The sequence below is a fragment of the Rhodnius prolixus genome, unplaced genomic scaffold (genome assembly GCF_049639745.1).
Source record: "Rhodnius prolixus isolate KJV_2025 unplaced genomic scaffold, Rpr scaffold_3, whole genome shotgun sequence".
NCBI lineage: Eukaryota > Metazoa > Arthropoda > Insecta > Hemiptera > Reduviidae > Rhodnius > Rhodnius prolixus.
Genome location: NW_027411603.1, coordinates 6,558,022 through 6,583,270, shown reverse-complemented (window position 1 = coordinate 6,583,270; position 25,249 = coordinate 6,558,022). Strand labels below are relative to the sequence as shown.

General features: G+C 32.6%; 1 protein-coding gene and 1 long non-coding RNA gene across 15 annotated transcripts in view; one reads left to right on the top strand and one right to left on the bottom strand.

Annotated features, from left to right (window-relative positions):
- Positions 1–25,249, bottom strand: part of Sp1 (transcription factor Sp8) — a 251,211-nt gene that overhangs the window by 19,744 nt on the left and 206,218 nt on the right. For all 13 annotated transcript variants that reach the window (XM_074125737.1, XM_074125744.1, XM_074125739.1 and 10 more), the window contains one exon: positions 9,801–9,869. In XM_074125737.1, coding sequence (XP_073981838.1) covers positions 9,801–9,869 — 69 coding nt within the window. The remainder of the gene's footprint in view (positions 1–9,800; positions 9,870–25,249) is intronic.
- LOC141453031 (uncharacterized) lies at positions 1,889–4,832 on the top strand. Of its 2 annotated transcripts, XR_012457749.1 has the most exons (5): positions 1,889–2,005; positions 2,097–2,171; positions 2,252–2,588; positions 3,619–3,715; positions 4,194–4,832. It is a non-coding gene; the product is annotated as an uncharacterized lncRNA (long non-coding RNA). The 2 variants fall into 2 exon arrangements; XR_012457748.1 differs by lacking the exon at positions 1,889–2,005 and having other exon boundaries at positions 2,012–2,171.

Below are 25,249 nucleotides of genomic sequence, written 5' to 3'. Positions count from 1 at the left end.
TCATTATTGTTAAATAACATGACCAGTACAAAAAAATTTTTCGTCGTCGTCTTCTTCTTTTAAGTGAAATTAGGGTATTTGTTGTTTTTCTGTATGTATTCTTTCTTTCGACTTAGTGGACTTAGATTTTCCCTTAATTGATCGATTTATTTTATTTTTTTTAATCGACAATACGTGTTCTGACGCCCTCTGATTATGAAAATAGTAGATCAGAGTATATTTGGCTGAGTACTCCAGAAATCTTTCAACATATCGCCAAAGAAATGTTATCTTTTATACGTTTAGTTTTTAGTTTAGTCATTACATAATGTATTTATTTATTGGTGCCCAGGAAAACTTATTTACTTTTTTCTTTGTATTTTACTTTATTTTCTTTGTAATTATTTTTAATAAAGTATAATATTATCATTTATTTGCTTGTTGTTTACTGGCATTTGATAATTTTCTCTTTCACAGAATTTTTTTTTCAAAGGAATACAAAAAATTAAGTTTTAAAAAGAATAACATAGTAAATGACAAGTTGTATTAAAAATGTGAAAGGTACATAATGAAAAGAAACTGCTAGAACTGGTAAGAAAGCTCAATATGACAAATTAAATAGAAGTATAAGTTCTATAATTGGAGGCAACTACAATAAAAAAAAATGATATCAATTAAGGGGCAGAAAAGAATCAGGTTAATCAAATGAGGTAGTGTTAAGTTGTTTTTAGCTTTATTTTATATTTTTGCTAGCAAGATATGGTAACAAATGCTTTTCAAGTATAGCAAAGTCATCGCCTATATTTCACTGGCGAGGCTTAACGTCCAACTATCAAATTAGGTGTCAAAGTCGGGCAAGAAAGGGTACACTTAACTAGTAATATTTCTTGAAACAAAAAAAAATGGCTTACACATGAACTGAGGATCTCCAGCTTCCTAATCTATTCTTATGGAATCTATCACTAGCTTCATAACCACCCACTTCACCAACACATGCCCCTAAAAGTAAGCATTCACAGAAGAAGGTAAGCACAAATAAAATATTTCATTTCCCTCTTATCATGATCCAAGACAAGTTAGACAAAAATTGTTTTCAGATTTTTACAGACAATAATATTGGAATAAAATTCTATTGAATGATTCTGCAAGCTTAGATGAAAGAGAGATTGATGAATTGTGAACATAAATCCCAAGTAAGGGATTAACTCGGTAACTAGCTGGAGAAGAAGGGTGGGTTGTCACTGGTACCTACAACATTCCAGAAGGTAATTGGCGCCTGCTGTCCTTGGGGCCTTGTAGCTCTAATTGTATTAACATTCTATCTCCCCCTTCGCTGGGCACCAACTCACAGGCACTGAACGTGGAGGAGTGAGTGTACGACATCATTTTTACACCCATACATAGTATCATGTGAGATGAAGATTGGATGGGTCCTAGGCTAAAAATTATACCATAAAACTTGAAATTAATATTATTAATTTTTTGAGACTATTAAATACTCACAATATGCTGAAGCATTAATTAAACTGAACATTGAAGTTCATAAAATCAACAGCAAGGAATCACTCCACTATTTAAGGACAACACTTCTATAACACCCAATAATCAGTCTTAGCGCAATTTTAGAAAGATAAAGGCAAGCAATTTCTAAAACCACATTACTAACGCAAATATTCTTTCAAAAAAAAAAAAAAAATTATTCAGCAAAATGCAGTCAGTCTCCTTGTAAAAGTTACTGTTTGGGCAAACTTGAAATGAACAATAAAAATTAAACTAATGCAGTTTACGAAAAAATTTACTTCACAAGCAAATATCAGTATATTTATAACCTTATATATTTAGCAAATATTACTAAATAAAACCTTCTCTTATTACATTTGAGTTTGCAGAAATCGCCACTAGAGCGCAACCAAAACAGTAAAATGTGAATTATCTTTCAAAACCTTCAAAAAAATTGAAATTTGTATCAGGAGATAGAACGTTAAAGGAGCTCCATTTGTTTTCATCTATGTTATAGACTAAGAGGGTAGGTTTTTATTGTTATATTTTTATTTTATTTTAAGAAGTAAATGAAAATGTGATTGATTTGTCAGTGTACTAAGTAAAATTTGTTTTAGAATACGATTATGGTATAAATACATTTTAAAATACATACATAAATGAGCTAACCGAATTTAAGTAGTAAAAAGATGGTTAGTACTTTGAAATAAGACTATAGTTTGTATTCAAGTAAGTACTTTATATCATTTATCTAATTGTTAACTATTTACAGATTCAGAATAATTTTTAGTAACTAAAAGAATGATAAGTTTACTACAAACCGACATTAGATCAAATTAAAGATTCATTAAGTGTTCTCGAAATGTGTTTTTCTTCAGTTTAAAACTTTTAAAATTTGATTAAATGGGCTATAACAGTTCCATTTCCTAATACTTTTTTCGTATATAATTTGTATAACATGTGCTGAGATGTGATAGTATCAGGGATCATGAAGTTACTTCGAAGTTAAGTGAATGACTTGTCTTTGCCAAGGGCACTTTGCGAAAGAGTTTTAAGAAGGAACAGACGACAAATAATGAAGCTCAATTTCATTCCAGGGATCAAACAAGGTAAGAGGATTATGCTAAAAGTGTGCCAAATTAGAAAGAACTTAGGGAACAACTCTTAACCCTTTGCACTTCATCAAATAAGATAAAAATTGAAGATCTTGAATTACGTTCCTCCTATTCAGGCAGCGATATTATAAATACAGCTGTGATTTAAATATATCCTTCTAATAAATATGTTTGCAAACACGGCGAGTTGCTAGTTCCCCAAATACAAAAAGGAATTCGTGTGCAAAGGGTTAAATTAGTAAGGAATCAGATTATTCTAGGATCTAATCTGCTTATTGGGCACTGTACGTTCAGTTAACACCTCTACAATATAGGATTAGTTAATCTAGTGCCCTACATTTTAAACAGGTGATTGATGAAATGACCTTTGTTTGAAAGCGTTGCCATCGCAAATACGAGACTTTTATTTCCCTGATAATAGAAGAGATATTGGGGTAACATTCTAACCAAGTTAAAAAGAAAAGGTATCATCTATTAGACTAACAAAAAAGATGATTCTCACAACTCATTTTGAAGTTTGTCAGCCACAGATTGATTTAGAACATTCTTCTGTGGATGGCATTCGATTTTTTTTAAAAGAATATTTGGGTGCCTTAACTGCTAAAGAACACAATAAAACAGTTCTAAGCTTATTGAAAAGGTAATCAAAGTTTAGTGATTTGTGGTTTTATGAACATAATGGTGCCAATTAAAGTTTTTGAGCATCATCATATCTCATATCAAATAATAAAGACCTGAATTTGAAAGAAATAATTTCCATTAAAGCATGCTATAAGAGTTTATATTTTAACCCAATTTATCAACAGTTATGTCAGAAAGAGTTATAATAAAACCTATTTTCAACAATGAAAACAAATATTTACGACAAATTCTTCCAGTTCTTAGTAAGAAGTCTTTTTCATGTACACAGGAGTAAATGAAGTGATATTTCTAGTCTTTTCCTGGACATTTATATGTCCAATTTAATAGCATTTTACTCAGCTTACTAACCCATATAATTTAATGTTCAATATTCTGTTTCCAGGATTAATTCAATTAAGCTGTCCTGGAATTAATTCAATCATCGAGGAATCTTCAATTAAGTTGTGTAATGAGAGAATCTCAAAATAATGGATACAAAGGTAAAGTTAAATAATAAAACAAAGTTGATAATTGGTGGTAAAAAATTTATATAATCATCTCATTTTAAAAGTTAAAATAAAACAATATTTTTTGAAATTATGCGTTTACAATTTTTTTGGGTTAAAGATTTTGGGCAGAATAATGTAAACGTGACCAAATGACGAGTATCTGATCTTCCAGTTATTGAGAAACAATAGTTTCATTGCCCCTTATGATGTTTAAGGGCTAGGTTTTCCAAAAAGAGAAAGTCAAATCTTTAAATATTGTTGAAAATGCTGCCCTTAATGATATTTACCCATTTTCGGATAGCTGCTAGATGATTTAATCGTAGTGTTGTGCCTTACCAAGTGATGTGAAATGAACTATTCTGATTAAACTAAAGGCCAAGCTTCAAATACAAGTGTTTTCTTTGAAATAAGTCCTTTAAGAATGATTATAAAAATTATTTACTGATAAAGATAATTGCATCATTTACAGTGTCCACTCAGCAGTCGAACACTACTCATCACCGAACAGTGAGGACAAGAAGCTTCTAGGAAGAGAAAATGGCCAGCAGCTGGATTCAAACCCGGGATCTCTGCGTTGGAATCCAGAACACACTAATCACTGAGCGAATACCTTCCCTTTTGTTCCAAATTGTAGGTACATGTGTTCCTCAATGTTTTTTTCTTTCTTTTCAATTCTTCTATCCAATGAAGTATCACAGATTCAAGAGACTTCTTTGAAGAAGTTTGATATTGTACTACTAACATAAGGGACAATTACTATCCCAGTCTCCAACAAAAAGTCTGTCATCCATCTAAACTCTGCCTCTTCATACTCCTATCTAATCGCAGCAGGTCCTACTCTGTTCATCACATACATAAATCTTCTCCCTTAATGTAAATTTTGCCCTATATGCTAATGACGTGGCTTTACACACGTCATCATGGAGAATCGTCACCATCGCCAACAGACTTACTTTATCTATAGACGAACCAACTAAATACAGCACCAAATGGAAAATAAAGATAAACCATGACTAAACTAATTCCATATTTTTTACTAAATGCAGATCTTTTCTCTGACAATACTCGTGATCCAATGGTTTAACCACGTCAACTACTTAGGGCTTAACTTTGGACAACTGCTTACGTTCAGGAGAAAGTGAACTCCAGTTAACTGACCACCAAGACTCTACTTTTACTCTCACGAGACTGGATGATGACTGTACCCAAACAAATTCCTCCTCTACAAAGTGGTCATTAGACTGATGCCACTCTACGCCTACTCTACCTGGAGCCTGAACTGTAGCAGTAACATCAAGAAACTACAGACAACACTAAAGTAATTCCTTCTCGTCTTGCGACAGACTCACCTTGACGTACTGGACTCTCCACTGCATCCACTATCCCCGTACACTCCTTTATCCAAAACCGTCTGCTAAAACTCTTTTCCACTCTAGTCATTCTAACCCACTCTGCCACATCATAGCTACTACCTATGATCCCTATAGACGCAAAAGACTCAAACATATCCTTCTCTTTCTCCACTAGCTGCTGGTTTTTCCTCTCCTTTTTCCCTGCATACTCTAGCCTTCCCGTCCTAAGCTTTACGTATACTATGTTGTGAAGGTAGTAATGTTATTACAAATTGAAATTTCATCTTTGTAATCATTGTGCATATTTATAATAAAGTTTATTGATCTTTTTATCAATTACTACCCCCTAAATACAAAAGAGATACTTCTTTAAATAAATTACAATTATTTAATATTGTTTTTAAATCCACAAAATGTTACTCATGTAAAAACAGAATCGATTGTATTACCTAAATCTTTTTATTTGTTATATTAATCATTCAAAATCATCTCGTTATCATTTAAATTCAATTTATAAGCTGCTCTTTTATAAATATGTTTGCTGTGTTCTGTTAATAAATTATAATTCTGTCATAGACTGACCGACATGACCAACATCACAGACCGACTTATTGTGAACTGTTTATCTAACTGTTTAACTATTCAAGCTCTGCATAAAAAATAGTAATTAAAACATGTAAACTGTTGTAGCTGGCAAGATAACATAACTTGTTTTCTATAGTTAGACAATGAAAGTTTTTAAGTACAAATGTGCAAAGTGTAAAGTGAAAAATTGAAAAAATATATATTTTAAATAGTCGTTTGATTGAATCACAGATTCACTTCCAGATGAGAATTCTTTTAATAACCCTTATTAAAACTCTTCAAATTAAGAATTTTATTTTTGCATTATAATGCTGAACTGTAGTAAATTGTGCTAGAGAAGCAGTGTGGAATGCATTTTAGAATTGCATCAGAAAGTATAAACACAAAAACAAGATTTTCTGTCTAAAGAGTTAGTAACCAATAAAATTGGAAAGATAAACAGTATTTTGAACTCTGAATTTTTATTTGTATTACAGAAAATTATTTAGATAACAAGGCCTGATCACAATACTATATTTAAAACCGCAATTAGTAACGAAAAAAGCCTTCAGTACATGAAAAAATTAATAAATAAAATGAGATATACTCTATAGTTATTCATTCATGTAAAAAGCCAGATTTTGTTAATAAATTACGAAAATAACAATTAAACAAACTAAGTGTATTACCTAATGAAGTGGAAAAAATGAAACTAATGACGTTTAACGTATTAACATTATCAATTAAACGTAAAGTGTTTCGTTTCTATTACATCTGGTTTATTAATTATTATAATACATTATTCAAAGTAGTTTAAATAAGGAAAAATCCCTTAATATGTACACAGAAAACTAGCAGATTAATTTTCGTTTTTCTTTCCATCATGAATGGCTCATAATTTTGGCTTTGCATCTTCTTTAATCTGAGTAAAACCTTTTCCAATCAATTTTTCAAATAAATTATTGCTTCTTTAATTTTATATATTGGAAGATTCTTGTAAGAAATGTTAGCTAAAGAAAATAACTAAATCTTTTCAAACTCAGTTATATTGTTGTTTAATAATGAGATTTTACTGCTTTATTTGCTTTTTAAGCATTTATAATAGTACTAATTTTATTATTAGATAATAAATTCACTTTAGAATTCATAAAAAATGCATGCTATACTTTTATTTCATTAATTTCCATATTATAGTAATATTTAAATTTATTTTTGGTAAAAAAAACAAATTTAGCTCCTATGCACATCTATTTCCTGATACAAATCCAGCTTTTTTGGAACTGTTTTAAATAAAAAATTAAATTTTCCAGTTTTGAGAGCGCCCTAGTGGCATTCACTATAAACACAAGGTAAACAAAGGAAGGTTTTAATTAGTGTGGAAGTAAATTACTCTTTTTTGAAAGGCAAAAAGGTAAACAAAATAAGGTTATTTATTAAAAACCGTATTCGGAGGTTATTGTTACTGCCTAGTAGGTGGAGCACTCTTATGGCATTTTTTTGTAAACAAAAGTACAAATAAAGGGTTTTAATCATTTGTGGTTATATTTTATTCCTAGTTTTTAGAGTACTTTTTTTTTTGCTTTCAGAGTGGACTTTTTTATAATCCTAAATGATTTTTTAAGGTATTGTTATTGTCGATATAATTTGTTGGATTTACAGAGTGAAGCATTAAGTAAAGTGTTTATGTGTTACATTTTATTTACACCTGAATAAAAATTTACCCCTTTAAGTGAATGCTTTGCATTTTAGCAATTACTTACAAGAATACTTATGATTTATATGAAATTAAGGATATAGATTATTCATATTAAAAAGAGTAAGTAGCCAGCTATTTTCGTAAATGTATTGATATTTAAGTACGTATGTACTTAGAAAAAAGCTTGTTTAATAGAATAGTGCTTCTTATCACTGATTTAAGTCTTAACTTATACCTCTTTCTTACCAAATATTTTACTCACATTTGGATGTGTAACGGTTCTCAAACAACGTAAGAATTATTATGTAGCATTAATTAATTATAAAAGAGAAATCCTAACAGAGAAGGGTTCTTACTTTACGGTTTTTGTAAGTAACTTTAAAGATTAATTTTAGGATTTATCAAATCCCTGATATCTAATCTATATATTGTTAAAAGTTTTTAAGTGAAATTAGTTTAGTAGTTATACTTACATGAGATCTGATTTACCAAAATAAAATTAGGATTCTTAACAATATGATCAGTGTTTAGAAATTATTAAATTTACAATTTAGTCAAATTTAAAGTGGCGAGAACTTCTTCGCTATAGGTGTTGTAGCAACGTATCTGTTTCTAGCCAAGTAAATAATGTTTATCACATATACCTACTCAAGTAAGTACCCTTTTTTTTCCCCTTCAAGGTAATTGTTCAATCATTTGTCAGCAATTTTTTATATGTATTAATGATTTTTGGTGATTGTTTTAAATTTAGCAAATTCTATGTCTTTTCAAATAAATTCAATAAGTTGTAATTAAAAATCGTAATAGATTACTTTTATTCTTTACATTTAACAATATTTTTCAAGGGTAACTGCTTGACTTTACTTATGGGTGAATATATCGGATGAAATGGAATAAAATAAAACTAGAACATTCAATTAATGTTTCTAAATAATAAATGTGGACATTGTAGTCTTAGATCAAGAAAGGTGGCATCAGTTTTGTTTTAATATATTTTGTTAAATCAATGTTAAACTCAGATTTGAATTCCCGAAATTGCTGTCTAGATAATTTTTGAAAGCCATCCAAGTATTGCCTAGGTAATTCTAAAAATGTTAAACACCTGGATTTATCATTTAATAGTTGGATTAACTATTTTGTCTATTTCTATGATGTTTGTGGCGCGGTTATGAGATAGATTTTAAAACACTTTGGAGAGATTTTCTTCTTTTTTTTCCAGTTTTTCCTAAAAAATGGAATGTGTTTTCATCATCGAGTTTATTCTTTAAAATTAGATACAATTAGACTAGACTTGTGATTAAAAGTTATTATCGATTAGAATTGCTAATAAATAGTGAATATTTTTTCAAAAAATGAGTTTTACATTCTACAAGAATTTCATGGGAGATTTCAACAGTAGCTTATTCTTCTCGACGGCATACTTCTAAGCATGGCTAGCGTTTATATAGGGTATTTTAAAAAATTGTATAGGACTTGGTGAATATTTATATCATTTTTTTAAAAGTCTGATTGGAATTACCTTTATTGATTTTTGATTGATTAAATAAAAAAATACTGCTTATGCACAAATAAGTGCCGCATCATGCTCAATAAATAAACAAATTTAAAGAGAATAAAATAAGTTTATTTTAAAAGAAAAATGAGGATTAGATTGAATTTCATTTGAATTAAGAAATTAAATAGATTAAGGATAATTTCAAAACGCAGATCAAATCTTTTTTATTTAATATTATTTACAAATAATTTATTTTTATTTATCCTCCAGCTAAAATAAAAGGAATCTATAAATAAATAAATAACTATAGTGTAATAATATAATAGCTGTTCATTATTTTTGGTGACTGAATGATAGTTTCAATAGGATGAAAAATTAATGCCAGTTTCAGTCATGATAAACTTTATTATGCCGGAGCTTTCTACCTAGGGACTAGGTCTTATCTTCAGGGCTAATTTACAGTATACTGTTTTACATCATTAGAGGGTTGGTGTGTCTTCTGTCTTGTCTGTTCATGGACAGACAGGACCCTGTAATGTAAAATATTACTTTCTAAACTAGCCCTGAAGATGACCTAGTCTCTAGGTCGAAAGCTCGGCATAATAAATGTATTACGACTGAAAACTGGCATTTATTTTTTTCATCCTATTGTAATAATATAATATAACCATTATTAATATAATAAGAGAGTACTCGTACATAATAGTAGATTGCGTTAAATAATTTATTTAATTCTGATAAGTCGAATGATAAAAGTTATTTGGCTGAAGCTTGAACTTTTTTACATTAATGTTTTATTTGTTAGGAAAATTTCGACAACTCAATAAAAGACCATCATCACATGGTCTGACCTCCTTCAGCTAAGTCCACTATGGCAGAAGCAAACAAGCGATTATATATTTTTTTTAAAAAAAAGGTAAAATATTTGAAATTAATTAAATAATAATGTCAAATCTATTATCTGCTTACCATAATTTCTTGTTCGGTTGGCCATGAGTCTGTAGCGCAACTTTTAACTGTTGTGTTCAACTCAGGTACCTGAGAACAGAAAAAGGAAAATGAATAAAACGCGTTTAATTGAAGGTTTTCCGGGACCTTTTCTTTCATAAGGTTCGACACAATATCATTTTGAATTTTCCTGATATTGTTCACACTCTCAGACGGGTGGATGAGACTAATTTTAATCGACTACCACACGCCTTCTCAGTGGAAAATGCCACAGAAAAATGAAATTTTCCCTTGTATGGAAAACACTCTCCTACCACTGCTAGACAGGTGACCCCTCTTTCTCCTCAATATTTTCTCATCTCTCTCTCTCTCCGACAAGAACAGGAAGCTTTAATATACATGCTAACAAGCGTTGAACTGACAGACAAACCAACATACAGTAGCTGTTTCCTTTCTTCTGTGTGTACGACCAAATCAACTCTAACCAAACTAATGATGAACGTTTCCATTCCACACTCTAATCGTTTAATTTTCTCCATCCCGCCAGAGTCGTGTGTGTATGTCTAGTCAAAGAACTGTGGACACAGCAGCCTCAGGGCCTTCATACTTCTATTATTATTATTTTTTTTATTATTAACATACACATTTATATGTATATACAGATATGTATGATTGTCATAATAAATAAAAATAAGTCTTAAAAAAAAAACTATCTTTTTTTTTAATTTAATATTTGTAAGTTGCCTAAAATAAGAAATGAGATGATGTCATTGTTATTGTTTAATGACCAGCTGTTATTAAACATAATTAAATATTCATAAGTTTAAAATAAAAAAACTTAAAACAAAAAAATTACAGAATTAAGTTTTTTACGTTAAGATACAATTAATAAAGTAATATTTTTACATTAACTTTTTTTTAAGCTCAGCTCAGAGAATACTAAAAGTAAAGTAATTGGCTATTTTTTCAGGCTTTACGTCCAACTCAATGTAGGTGTCGTGGACGGAATTTTAAGACTACAATGTTTAAAGACTAAAACTAAATGTTTTTTAAACTATAGTCAACATTTGGATGAGTGTTTAGCCGAAGATGTTTATTATTTCTATTAGATTCATGTTTTCATATTTTAATTTTATTCTAAGCACATGGTAGATTCAAATATTGCAAGTCCTTGCAAGCTTGTAGCTCATAGAAGGAAATAGATTCAACTTACAAATTATTATGCTAACTAATACTTCTCAGTGATCTTTTACTAAATCACATCGCCGATTCTTTGGGCAATCTTTTAAGATTTAGAGTAGCTCAAAAGTTGTGGCTAGACCACCAACAATATGCTGTGAAATGAACTTGTTTGTACGATCTATATAGATTTCTGGAAGAGTAAAAGGAAATCTGGCTATTACAGAATGAAGGATGGACGAATTACCAAAAAGTGAATTGGACTAGAAAATGGAAAGGAGTGGAAGCAAAAGATCTGGACGGAAATGGATGGATTGAGGTTGAAGAAAGCTCTTTCAGTCTTCAGTGGATAGAACTTCCTCATTAGAAGACGTCTATTTTACAGAACGCTTCAAATTAGATGCTATTTTGTTGTAAGTGAGCCTAATTTAGGACTTCCCCTATCGTTTCTTTGGCCATTTCTATATCATCGGATCAAGGAAACCATAGGGAATAGTCTCTAGTCAATAGGGAGTAGTCTCCTATCCTCTTTGGAGTCTGGAGCCTGTCCTGGGGATCACCAGAGGTTCGGTTCGTGCAACTCTCAGAGATTGGATCTGGAGGGAGCACGAAAAGAACTGGGTGATATGTCCTAGAGGTTAAACACAGCAAGACTATGATGCCTTGGCTGTGTAAGCAAAGAACCAAAGAGACCCTGTGCTTGGGTAGAAATCAGATTACTCTGATTACAGGCCTATTCACAGGGGCATGGTAGGTTCAGGAAGCATCTGCGCAAGGTGGGGCTTATTAGCTCGGAACCGTTGTGTGCAGATTATGTCAGGAAGAGGAGGAAACGGCCTCTCACCTGCTGTTCGATTGCGTTGCAATTGAGCGTTTTGCGCTATGAAACCTTTAGAACGCTGAGGCCGAAGGAGATAGTAGCGCAAAAAGAACTAGTAGGGAAAGTCCTCAACCTCTTTAGGAGGGGAGGGTTCGCTTACTAGAACTAAGAAGGGGCTGGGCACAATAAGTCTCTTGTGGCTGCGGTGCCGTGGGGCCTAGGTCCCATCCCGTTTATTATCTATCTAATCTAATCCTCTTTGGAAGTACCCTAGACTTAGTCAAATGACTAAGAGGACCTTCTTTGTCAAGAACAGGTGAGCATAGTAGGGAGACGATCATCGTATCCGCCATTCCCTAGTATTAAAAAAAAAGAAGCAAATCATTTGGTTTTGGATGATCCGTTGAGTGTTTTAGGCCGAGGCTTTTGGGTGTTCGTTGGGGGGGTCCATGAGTAAAACCTTTTCACTAAAGTCCATGGGTAGGTAAAAACACTTCCCAGCGGAAATCATGCAATAGGAAGACGGGTTGAGTTTTAACATATCGACAGATAATATCGGAAATCAAGAAACTGTTTCCCATCCGGTTACCTTCCTGCAAGGTTTCTAATGCTGCAAAATTCTAACTTTTCTGATTTTTTCATAATCCTTTTTTAATTTAACAGGATGTGATCAAAAAAATAACGTTATTAAACAAAGAATTTTATTTTTTTTTAAATCTTACTTTAGTTATCCCCCATTCAATTTGGATACCTGTGTATTTTGATTCTTTTTTAGATTTCAAAAAAAAAAATTAAAATAAAAAAGAGAATAGTATCATTTCAAAGTAGGACATTCGTCAACTCAGTTTGATAAATATTAATTCACCTGGTGTTTCTTTTAATAATTACTGGGTTCAGTTGTGTTCACTCCATTTGCATGTCTAATAACGGGGTCGGTCCTCAGTCTGCTGCCAGTTCATCCAGTATATGTTGATATTTTACACGGTTGGAACTTTTTTTTTTTTTCTTAAGTTAATATCTTCTGACTGAGGTACAATTAATGTTTTTATATCTGATATATTTGACTAGAAATAGAAAGTATTCTTATCGATTCAAGTGTACGATAAGTGAGAATCGAATTTGTTAGTTTATATTTTTTAATTACGAGCGTGCGCAGTAACAAAAGAGCTGAATAGTAGGCAATCGTCGTTAGTCTAATTATTTTCAGTATGTATTTGTCTAGAAAATTTATATAAAAGTTTGTCCTGTAAACCAACAAATGTTTGTCGAAGGCGCGCACAATAGATGTAACTACTCTCTTTGTTTAATTGAAGCGCCCGTTAAAGTCTCTTGCAATAGTTTCAAGCGTTTCCAAGCTTCAAAACTTCTCTAGCAATAATTTCAAGTGTTTCCAAGCTTCAAAACTTCTCTAGCAATAGTTTCAAGCGTTTCCAAGCTTCAAAACTTTTCTAGCAAAAGTTTCAAGCGTCTTCAAGCACCAACACTTCTCTAGCAATAGTTTCAAGCGTTTCCAAGCTTCAAAACTTCTCTTGCAATAATTTCAAGCGTTTCCAAGCTTCAAAACTTCTCTAGCAATAGTTTCAAGCGTTTCCAAGCTTCAAAACTTCTCTAGCAAAAGTTTCAAGCGTTTTCAAGCACCAAAACTTCTCTAGCAATAGTTTCAAGCGTTTCCAAGCTTCAAAACTTCTCTTGCAATAATTTCAAGCGATTCCAAGCTTCAAAGCTTATCTAGCAATAGTTTCAAGCGTTTCCAAGCTTCAAAACTTCTCTAGCTGTAGTTTCAAGCGTTTTCATGCTTCAAAACTTCTCTAGCAATAGTTTCAAGCGTTTCCAAGCTACAAAACTTCTCTAGCAATGGTTTCAAGCGTTTCCAACCTCCAAAACTTCTCTTGCAATAGTTTCAAGCGTTTCCAACCTCCAAAACTTCTCTTGCAATAGTTTCAAGCGTTTCCAAACTTCTAAAGTCCTCATTGGATAGAACTTCCACCATTGGAAGACGTTTATTTTACAGTATGCTTTAATTTGGATGCTATTTTGTTGTAAGTGAGCATAATTTACAGTTTCTCCTATCGTTTCTTTGGCCACATTTCCTACTTCAGCGATTATCCGCATCTAACCTACCGTCATGAATAAAGATTGCTTCCTCCAAGAGTATTATTTGATCAGGACAGAAATCTTCCTCTTAATTCGATTTTTGTTCTGCCAAGGAATTAGTTGGAGCGAGTCTTGTTACGCTTCTCCCTGGAGTTTTCTTCTGTAAGAGCATTTTCTGTGGAAGTAGTGCCATAAAAAAGGTTCTAGGCCATAGGGTGTCCGCAAGGAAAGCTTCTAGCGTACCACACAAGCATCATCGCTTTTTTTACCATCCGCTAGCATAATTTTGTTTAAAAAAGACACTAAATTCATACACATTTTGCTCGGTCTTCTAAGATATTAATGTATTATGATCATAGTTAATCATTAAATCAGAGCGGAGAGCAGTCTGTTTCTTTCATCTTTCACCAAATTCTTAAAAAATTAATGCTAACATAGACCTGTCCTACGAAATTCTACTTCGCTAAAAAAAATGAGTTAATTTTTTCTTTTGATTCTTTGAACTAAAACATTTGCCAAAAAAACTTGATCATCCTGTGCGGTGCCTTGATATTAATTCATTTCCCTGCCACCTTGTGGCATCATGCCAACTATTTCACATCCAAGCATCTTGAATTTGATTGAACACTTCCAAGAAAGTTAAATACCGCTTAATAGTAAAATAGTGTTGATAGATGGCAGCAGTAAACTATTATTATTATTTTTCTTAAATATCAAAACAAACTCACTATCGCAGGATATGGTTGGTTACCAAAGGTGATTTGTTAAAAAAGAAAAAAAATATATATCTGTTGGCTGTATAACAATCATCCCCAAAGCCAGATACAGTGTTACCACCAGCATTAATGGTAGTGAAGAGGGTGGATAGAGAAAAATTAATGGTCTCTGCAGATGATCCTGCCCAAATGAACGTTATTTATAAACACTGGGACTACACTTCCAAGCGGGAAGTGGGAGAGAAAGAAGGCTAGGTGGGGATCAATTCTTGTGAAGCTGGTCTCAAAGACCTTCAGATTGAGGCGCCATTAAGCATGGGTGGCATATGGTGAAATGGAATTTTAATAGCAAGTTATGTTGATTTAATGACTGCACTAGGAAATGAGTAAATACTCATCAGTTTCTTACAAATTAAGTAAATAGAAGTAAATACTCCTCACAACAGAAAGCACCCAACATTTGTGGATTTAAAGTAGGTGCCACGATAGCGGTTATAGGCTAGACCCGCAAAGCTAAGATGTATTGCGATACTAGTCTAGCCCATGGATTTTACTTAATGTGTCAATATGAGGAATTTATAGTAAAGTATGTTAGGCGGTTAGATGCTAGACCCGCAAAGCTAAGATGTATTGCGGTACTAGTCTAGGCCTTGAATTATATTTAATGTGTTAATATGAGGAATTTATAGTAAAGTATGTTTGTTAGTCGCCACCGTCCACGACACCTAATTTGGTAGTTGGATGTAAGGCCAGCATGAAAAAATAGGCTTTACTTTACTTTAATTTTGTGGATTTAAAGAAGGTTTCTGAAAAAGTACAGTTTTAATTAATGTTGAAGAGTATTTTCCATTTTGTTTTGGAGTCTGATTCATTATTCCTTAGCGAAGAAAGATAATGGCCAATTGTAGTAATATTTTTCTTAGGTAGGATATGTCCTTACTGTGGCGACATTGTGGATGGGATGTCTAAAATCAAATTAGGATTAGGGATAACCCTGCTCTTCTGGGGCTGGCCTGTTGTTAGAGCGAGATGATAATAACCTACCTAAAATCCCATGTCTCTTGATTACATCTTTAGAATAATTTGGAAAACAGACATTTCTAGGGATGAGTCCCCAGGATAAGTAAACACACACGGCACCTGCAGGTTTAACAGGTACCTGCAGGTAAAATAAGCGTCCCACTTAACCCACAGCATTCATTTCATCCTAAACCACTTATTCTACCAGAGTGGATAATCTAATTTTCTAGCAAACCCCATCCTGACGTCTATAACCGAAACTCCCTATCAAGTGACTAGTAATTTGTATTTTATGGGAGTCAAAGCCAACGGACGAGTTCTTTCCCACTTATTTACAACTGTAAATAATTAACTGACGTAAATAACAAACTAAATAAAGAGAAAACAGAAAACAAAAGTCACGGATATAAATGTAAAAGATGCGCTGGTGGGAAATTTATTTTTATTTTTTAAACTAGTCACAGTAAGTTGGCAATTGGTTGTTTAAATATTTGACAAGTAATAAAGTGATGACATTGGAAGGCTTCTTTACTCGGAACTTAACAAAGCAAAAAGGAAAAGTTGCTAGTAAGCATTAAATATGGAACAGCCAATAAAATGCAACTTTACAGGACAGAGGAGAGGCTTTAAAGAAATGGGTATATACAGTGAACGTACCAAACGAAGATATTTATTTTTAAAAAGCAACCTTCAGTGTAGCACATAAATCTTTTAAATGAGTGCTTCACAGAAAACATGAAGTGACGGAGAGAGAGTGAACATATTACCCTCCCTTTTCAATTCCGTTCACTTCATTACTTATCACATTCACTAAATATATATAATATATAACCAGATATCACATATGTGATACATTTTTCAACACCCTAGTTACACACGACACCGCACAATATGGTTATGACTTATCACTTCTCATCTTCTACCAAAGTCTTCAAGTTAACTTTATTTTATCTTTTTTTAAACCTCATTTACAACATAAAGCTACATTTGTATTCATGTCTTGTGATGTGAACCGCCCATATATTCTCAGTTTTGTTGTTTATTAATATAGGTTGGCAACACTGTTAATTAATTAATTTACTAAGTAGACTAAGGCTGGAAACATAGTGGAGCGGCGGGCAAAGCGGCGATGATAGCGAAGAGCACAGCGGCAAAAACAAAAACTAGAAATAGATAGAGTTGCTCTATCTTCGCTTTGCTCGCCACTATGCGCGGTCCCATATGTTAACTTGTGTTTGATTTCGCCGCTTTGCTCTTCGCTATCATCGCCGCTTTGCTCGCCGCTCCACTATGTTTCCAGCCTAATACATTGATTAAGTTTGTTTTAGTTTAATTTTAAATTTTTTTCTTCTTACTTGTTATATTTTTTAAATAAATAAATAAATAAATAAGGTTTTTGTCTAATTAAAAACTGTATTTATAGTAGCCGAGCGGTTGTAGGCTAGACCCGCAAAGCTAAGATGTATTGCGGTACTAGTCTACGCCTTGCATTTTATTTAATGTGTTAATATGAGGAATTTTGTAGTAAAGTATGTTAGGCGGTTATAGGCTAGACCCGCAAAGCTAAGATGTATTGCGGTACTAGTCTAGGTCTTGCATTCTATTTAATGGTTAATATGAGGAATAGTAAAGTATGTTTGCTAGTCGCCTCCGTCCACGACACCTAATTTGGTAGTTGGATGTAAAGCCTGCCTGAAAAAATAGGCGATTACTTAACTTACTAGCAGGCTTTATTTTTACTTTTTCTATTCAATTTTATTTATTTATATTATTTAATAAACTGACAGATGGCCACAGAAGTGACACTTCTTTACTGATTTAGTTAGTCGGTCTAATTGTTATTCCGGAATCTACACATGAGTTATGATCAGCTGGGGAAATAGGCCAAGATGCTGAGTACTGAAGTTATTATCTGCATATTTTTGTAATGTTTATTTCTCAAATGGAAGACATTATGTCCGTTATAGAAGAAAATTCTAGGCTCTGGCGACTTTGCTAGTGGAAAATAAGTATTAAAACATTTAACTGTAGTAATTGACTGTAAAAAGAAAAAAAAAAGTAAAGAAACCGCATAAATTTACTATTAGGCGAATTTAATTACAGTTTATCTTTGGGAACAGAAAGTTTGGGCAAAATTAAAGAAGAAGACATGCAAACACAGTCATCCATTTGTGAAACAGAAGATTATTTACAAGGAGAACCTTCTTCTTTTTCTATACTTTTTTTTCCTTCTTCCACCTCGTCTTCTTTAACAAGAATAGTAGTCTGGTGGATAATGGACGGCAATGACTTGTTTAATGGAGTCGTAAAGAGGTTTTAATTGAATGGTTGGTGTGGTTTGGCTGGCGGCCCGAACTGAGGGGGCCACCTAAGTAATACAAACGTGTCCACAGAACTAATGGACTTCAAGCGCCTCCGTGAAGTGCTTGCGCCACAACGGTGTAACGTTTCTTTTAAAAGAAAAAAAAAGAAGCCCAGCTAAGAGGTTAGACAGAAAAAAAAGAAAAAGAAAAGATCCGACCATAGTTTGCGTACATGATGGTGATATGGTTCGTTTAATATGGCTCACTGTAGGAGAGGAGAGTGGCCACTTCTTCAGCAAACATTACTTATTCTGGTTAGACTTCAATTCATACCCCCCCACCATCAAAAGATTCTTTTCTCCTGTCTTCTGTATAAGAAGGTGATTAAAATGTGCTGCTAAAGTTTTCTGAAAAAAGATATTTTTAAGGGGAAGGCTTGGTTGTAGGCTTTCCTGTAAGGTTATATTTCGGTATAATGAACGCTTTTACAAACCGTTTAATATTGGTAATAATTACATTTGACTCAAGCATATGAAGTTTAAAATAAATGTAAGTAGTTAGTACTTTGAGAGTAGCAGAAACAGGAAGTAAGAAGTGTTGCCAACCACTATTTTATGAGTTTCCTGTCCACAAAAAGACAAACTCACCTATAATTGTAGAAACCCCTTAATATTATAATTGTAAACCATTATATAGATTGTAGAGACCGTATAATCGTGACTAAAAATTTAAATATTCCACTTCAGTAAATATGGGGGCAGGTGATTCGGTACACCTTTTGCCCGCATTATTTCGCTCTATTCTTTTGAACGCCTTATCCTCCCATAGAGGCTGTAAAACTAGTCTAATACATTTGGTCTAATAATGATAATGGGCTTGTGAAATTCACTTGTTTATTTATACAGGTGAACTAGTTAGACGCATTTTTTTGCTAGCTATTTATTAACGTTTTTTTTTTATGACTCAATATTTATTTGGTATATAATTTGCCAAAGATTTTGTTAATAAAATTATGTGATATCAAGGTTCGGCTACGGTGGCCGAGCGGTTATAGGCTAGACCCGCAAAGCTAAGATGTATTGCGGTACTAGTCTAGTACCTTACATTTCAGTTTACCACTTCGGAAAGAGGATACTCTAGAAAGGAAATCTTGATTACGTAAAGGAAAATCACTGATTGAATGAACCACCTGAGGACAGGCCTGCTTTTCCTCAATCAATATTTTAACCGCAAGGACACATTTCACTTGAGGAGAAAGTTATACGATAGTACTTGATGTACTACTAATTTTCCACTCATTGGTGGGGGGAGGGGTGGCAGCGAGAGAGAAAAGATGGAGATTTCCTAAAAAAGAAAATTTTAGGAAAGCTTAAACTAGCTCTAACACTTATGAAATGCAGGTTAAGTCTGCAGTTTTGGTGGCCCAAATCTTTGAATAGGCAGTATGAGGTTATCTAAATTAGAGTTACGTCCAGGGAGGGGGGAGACCAATTAGTAAAACCATTTTTTTCCGGCTCAGAGGATCTTGAAAACAGTTTTTCTTCCGGTGAAAATTCAAAATTAAATATCAGCACGATTACAATACTTCCTCTTCCTAGAATAAGAGGAAGTAATAAAATAAAAATTCAGAATATTATGAAAGAATCATTATATTACAAGGAACTGTTTTTTTTTCAAATCTAATTCAATCTATTAGATTTAGACCAATGGCTAAAGAACTTTTGAATCTATATAACCTTAAAAAATACAATCTAATTCTGGAAGTTCCCATTTAAACAGGTTCTTTACGCTGGAGGGCGATGCCACTGGTTTAACTTAAACAGGACCATAAATTAATTACCCATTTTGACATTCATAAACGTAAAGTTAAAAAAAATTAATAATCCCTTTAATTAGACTACATTTGTCTTAATTAATTATTATTGATGGTTAAATGATTTTAATAATTAATCAATAAATAAAGGCTCATTTATTTCTTTTCCCGTTCTGTTATTCATGATAAAAGGAATCACTGGGTTACAGACAATGTTTCGACTATGACTTTACCTTGATTTTTCTGATTTGAGATCCCCTAAACTTTCTATCGACTTGATTTCTGTTTGTTTACGAATTTTCCGGCATCATTTACAAAAGTTTCATATTATAATAAGTAACATGATGGATACAAATAAATATAAAGAAAATATGCTGGCAATCACGATTCACAATTGACGACATACTCCAGTAGGCGCCACGATAGCCGAGCGGTTATAGGCTAGACCCGCAAAGCGTAGGATGTATTACGGTGCGTACTAGACTAGGCCTTGCATTCTATTTAATGTGTTAATATGAGGAATTTATAGCAAAGTATGTTTGGCAGTTATAGGCTAGACCCGCAAAGCTAAGATGTATTGCGGTATTAGTCTAGGCCTTGCATTTTATTTAATGTGTTAATATGAGGAATTTTGTAGTAAAGTATGTTAGGCGGTTATAGGCTAGACCCGCAAAGCAAAGATGTATTGCGGTACTAGTCTAGACCTTGCATTTTATTTAATGTGTTAATATAAGGAATTTTGTAGTAAAGTATGTTAGGCGGTTATAGGCTAGACCTGCAAAGCAAAGATGTATTGCGGTACTAGTCTAGGCCTTGCATTCTATTTAATGTGTTAATATGAGGAATTTTGTAGTAAAGTATGTTTGCTAGTCGCCTCTGTACACGACACCTAATTCGGTAGTTGGACGTTAAGCCCGCCTGAAAAAAAAAATAGGCTATTACTTTACTTTTTACTTTATTTTCCAGTATCGCTATAAAACTTTTCTTGTCAAAATATATACCTAATTAAATATTTTTAATAAAATAGATTGAAGTATTTTTAGGACCAAAAGATCCCCCCAAAAAGTGATAATTTCCAAGTAGTTGCTGAGTAAAAATAAATTGAAAGATCTACAATAAATAAATAAAAAAAGTCAAAGACAGAAAAGAGGCTAGTGGTAATATTGCCACAACCAATTAACATTTATAATAATTTTCTGGGCGGACAGAAGGGATTGGGGAAGAGAATGGGATTTGTGAGGGAGAGGGGGAGAAGTTCTTACAACCATAGCGCCGGCGGTTTGATCACGGCCTCTGCAAAGGTAACAGGGGGCAAAAGAATGAGAAGAAGAAGTTGAAAAAACCACACATATATATCTGTTTTTGTAGCTCAGAGTCGTCGGTAGCTCTCTTTGTCAGGTCATTATTGTGTCGGTAAAGTTTACTGTTTTAGTGTGTGTGTGCTTGTAGTAGAGCTAATGGTGTCGGAGTTAGAGGGCTTTGATCAACCACAAGAACCAACCCAGTAGAAAGTCTGGTAGATGATGATGAAGAGGAAGAAGGCAAGGTCTTCTTGATTCTTGCTGACATTACCTACGAGTTCTAATATTGGCAGCACTGGAGGAGGAGGAACAGAGAGAAAGACTGACCCCTGTTATTATAATAACCTTTCTCCCTTTATACTTCATCAATGTCTGTTAGATGAGGTGGTTATCTTACGTTTAAAAATTCCTACTTCTAATCGATAATATAGAACGATATAATTTTCTAAATAACATTTACGCTCAGTTCATTTCCTTCAAATTTGGAGTTTTAATGAAATTTTTAATTTCTATAAATGTTAGTGAAAGAGGCCGCTGAGATCTCCTTAAATGAGGGAAGCTTACCCACCTCAAGAATAACCTTAAGAAGCATTTTCCTGGAAAACGGACAAGGGAGAGTGAGTGAGATGAAGTTAGACTAACCGGTTCTTTCAGGAACAAATGGCGTCCTTGCGGGGTATTCTAGTCTAACAACACTAACACTAATATTCTCCACAATTACATACGAGGTCTGTAAATTAAGTAATGAGACTGATTTTTTTTAAATTTTTTTATTCAAAAAGAATTACAAATTCTATATTGTCACCTTCAAAATAACTTCCTTCTGAAGCCACACAGCGCTGGAGACGTTTCTTCCATTCCTCCATACCAGTACTCGAACTCCGATACTGGAATAGCCGTCGGTTACAGCCGTTTGAATGTTTTTTGACTGTCCCAAAATGAGTTCCCTTGAAATTATTGTGTGACAAGGAGCGTTATCGTGATGCAAAACACCCACTTGTTCTTGATGAATTTCAATAAACTGAGTTTTTGGCCCTGTAAAAACATTCCTGTGGCTCCTCAGCCTCCTTATTCGCCTGACTTGAGTCCTTGTGACTTTTTTTTCTCTTCCCGAAGTTTGAAAAATCACCTCAAGGGAACTCATTTTGGGACAGTCAAAAAACATTCAAACGGCTCTAACCGACCAGCTGAAGGCTATTCCAGTATCGGAGTTCGAGCACTGCTATGAGGAGTGGAAGAAACGTCTCCAGCGCTTTGTGTCTTCAGAAGGAAGTTATTTTGAAGGTGACAATATAGAATTGTAATTCTTTTTTAATTAATTTACAGACCTCGTATTTTACCCATTAAAGATGCTTGTATTCGAATTCACTTCAACGGCATCTTGAGTTAGCCGACTCATGATGGTTATCGTTGGATGGCCCTCATTCAGATCTTTCAAGCCATTTCTTATTTATGTATTGTAATCCGATTTACTTGTTGCCCATAGGCAGTTGTAAATTAAATAAATAGAGTTAAAAAAAAAAAAATATTCAATACATATTCTCTGAAAACCAACTCGTGCCACAAAAGATCTTTAAGGTTGTATTGGATGGTTCCTGTTTTAATCTATACGCTTTCTGGTCTACCCGAAGAAATGAAAAATTATGAAATACCAAAAATTATAAGAATAAGGTTTTTCAGCCTAATCGGAAAAACTATAATAGAAGAATGCTAAAAGAAAACTACTGGTATCTTAAATTTCGAATACCAAATTAAATCATTACATAACTAGTATGTCTACTTGCAATCTCTACTTCAGGGCCAACTTCTCTCAGAACCTGTTTCCTCTAGTTAGTAGTAACCATCAACTCGAAAGTGTTGCATTTATTTGAGAGTTATTTTTACATTTATGAGATATATGCGTAGATCTCAAATACCACAGGAGGATACCAAATGTTTATTTCCGGTCCAAAAAAAAAAAAAAAAATTCTAAAATCTATTCGCACGCAAGCACTTCCTCTTGGCAGATTATAATACAAATTAAACATTTGTAATAGTCATTAAATGACCTTTTTTTTTTTTTTTTTACTACAAAAAAAACCCTCCCTCAACATCTATATATTCTTTATGGTTACTGGAAGCTGGCCTAGTGTACCTTACATCTAAAAAGGAGAAAGCCGGAAATAAAACATTACGAATAGGACAAACCTACAAAACGTACAAAACAAACATACAAAAAGCATTAAAATTTAATCAAATTCAGGCCACTTTGTGGAGTGATAAGTTTTACTTATCGTTAAAATGTTTTATTTCCTTTTTGGATTATCAAAAAAAAAAAATGCTTTAAAAAGATAAAAATAAATTGAAATTTATCAATCAAGACAATTATTTTAAAATGGTTTATCAATTGCCAAATTTTTAAAGCTTTACAAACAACAATTAAAAGAAAAAAAGTACTTTTAGTGATGCATGCAAAAAGTCACTAAAAAAATAGGAGGTCAACTTGCATTCAGTAGTTTCGTTTAAAACTCGTAAAAATAATAATGCAATAAATAAGACCAAACTTTCATTACGAAGAGAAAAACAAAATTAAATATAATCATAAAAAAGTATTAATAAATCAACAAATATGATTATCAAAATAGAATTCTTTTTATACGTCAAGGAAGTGACACTTAACAGATAGTCCAATCAAATTTAGGTAAAAAAAAGAAGGGGTAACTTGAATAAAAATCTTTGTTTTGGCATTTTATAAGTTAGCTCAAAAGTCTCCAAAAATCTCGTGTACGCGTCACCGGAAATCAGTGGTCAAAGATCTCGAAAATCTTCTTCTTCTTTTGCAGATATCCTTATTTCCTTTGCTTTAAATGACATTTAAAGTTATTACAAATGTTGTAGAGTATAGAATTCTCTAGAACATTTGGTTCTATACAATTTTTCATATTATCAACCGTTCTTGAGATAGAGCGCGAAGAGTGCTTAGCCGTAACGTTAGATGCTGCTGTTGTAATAACTAAACGAAATTTTAAGTATAAATTTCATTTCTAATAAAAGTAATTTAAACAAGTTATAAGTTATATTCAACTAAATACTATAGGCAGTAGTTTTATAAATTAATTGTTAGCAATTAAACGATAAATAGTTATTTATTTAACAAGTGTGGAAAGTAGTACTTTTCCTCACGCGAGGCAGGGTTTGCACGCACGAGCGAGCGAAGCGATGCGAGTGCAAGTGCAAATTGCCGAGTGTGAGGAAAATACTTTACACTAGAGTTAAATATTATATTTTTTCTGCAACCATTTATTAACTAATAAAATTAAAAATTTCATTTTTACAGTCTACAAAAAGTCATTTATTTATTATAAACATTTATTGTTATATTACAATTATTTACATTACTTATTACATTTTCTGCTGTTTCTTTTATTGATGGAGGAGTGTTTTCTAAACAGGCATCACTAGAATCCATTTTAAATTTCTATAAGGTAACACCTTTTTAACTGTTATAATTAAAAATATCTAATTATTTATTAAAGTATTATTTTTATTTCTATATTTCTTTCAATTTTTATTTTATTTTTTAATATTCGTTTTTAATTATTTAAATAAAATAAATTTAAATAAGCTTATTAGAGTTTTACAGAAAATATTTATGTTAATAACAAAACTTCTTATATCAAGGAAGCACAATAAAGTTTTTCCACTCACTTGTGCGGAAAGTGACACTAATGGGAATTTCCCCCCACTAGTGTGGGAAGTTGGGCATTACACAGCTGATTTTAATTGAGTAATGAGAACTTCCCTACATGGTTGCAGAAAAAATAACTTGGTTTTTCAATTTAATTACAGAAACTAGTAATATATACTAAAAAAGAAAGTAAAATTTTAAGAAAATCCCCTTAAAAATGCAGCAAAATACAAAATTTGTATCCGGGTAACATAATATTGTAGGAGCTAAATGTAGAATCACAGTAAAGAGGTGGTGTGGGGAAAATATCAAGATATTATCAGCCAATCAGAAAGAAGAACAGTGGCCCATACTTTCTTCAGATAGGTACTTAATCCTCATTGGCTGATCGTTCCCTTCCCACTGCTCCACCCATCACATAAAGATTCTACTATAACCAATACTGCTTATACAAAAAAAAAAAAAAGAAATACATTTTACCTCGTTTTTTTGACGGGAATTTTTACCAGTAGCCTAATATCTCTTAATCTGTATATTTTTTTTTTACACATTATTCA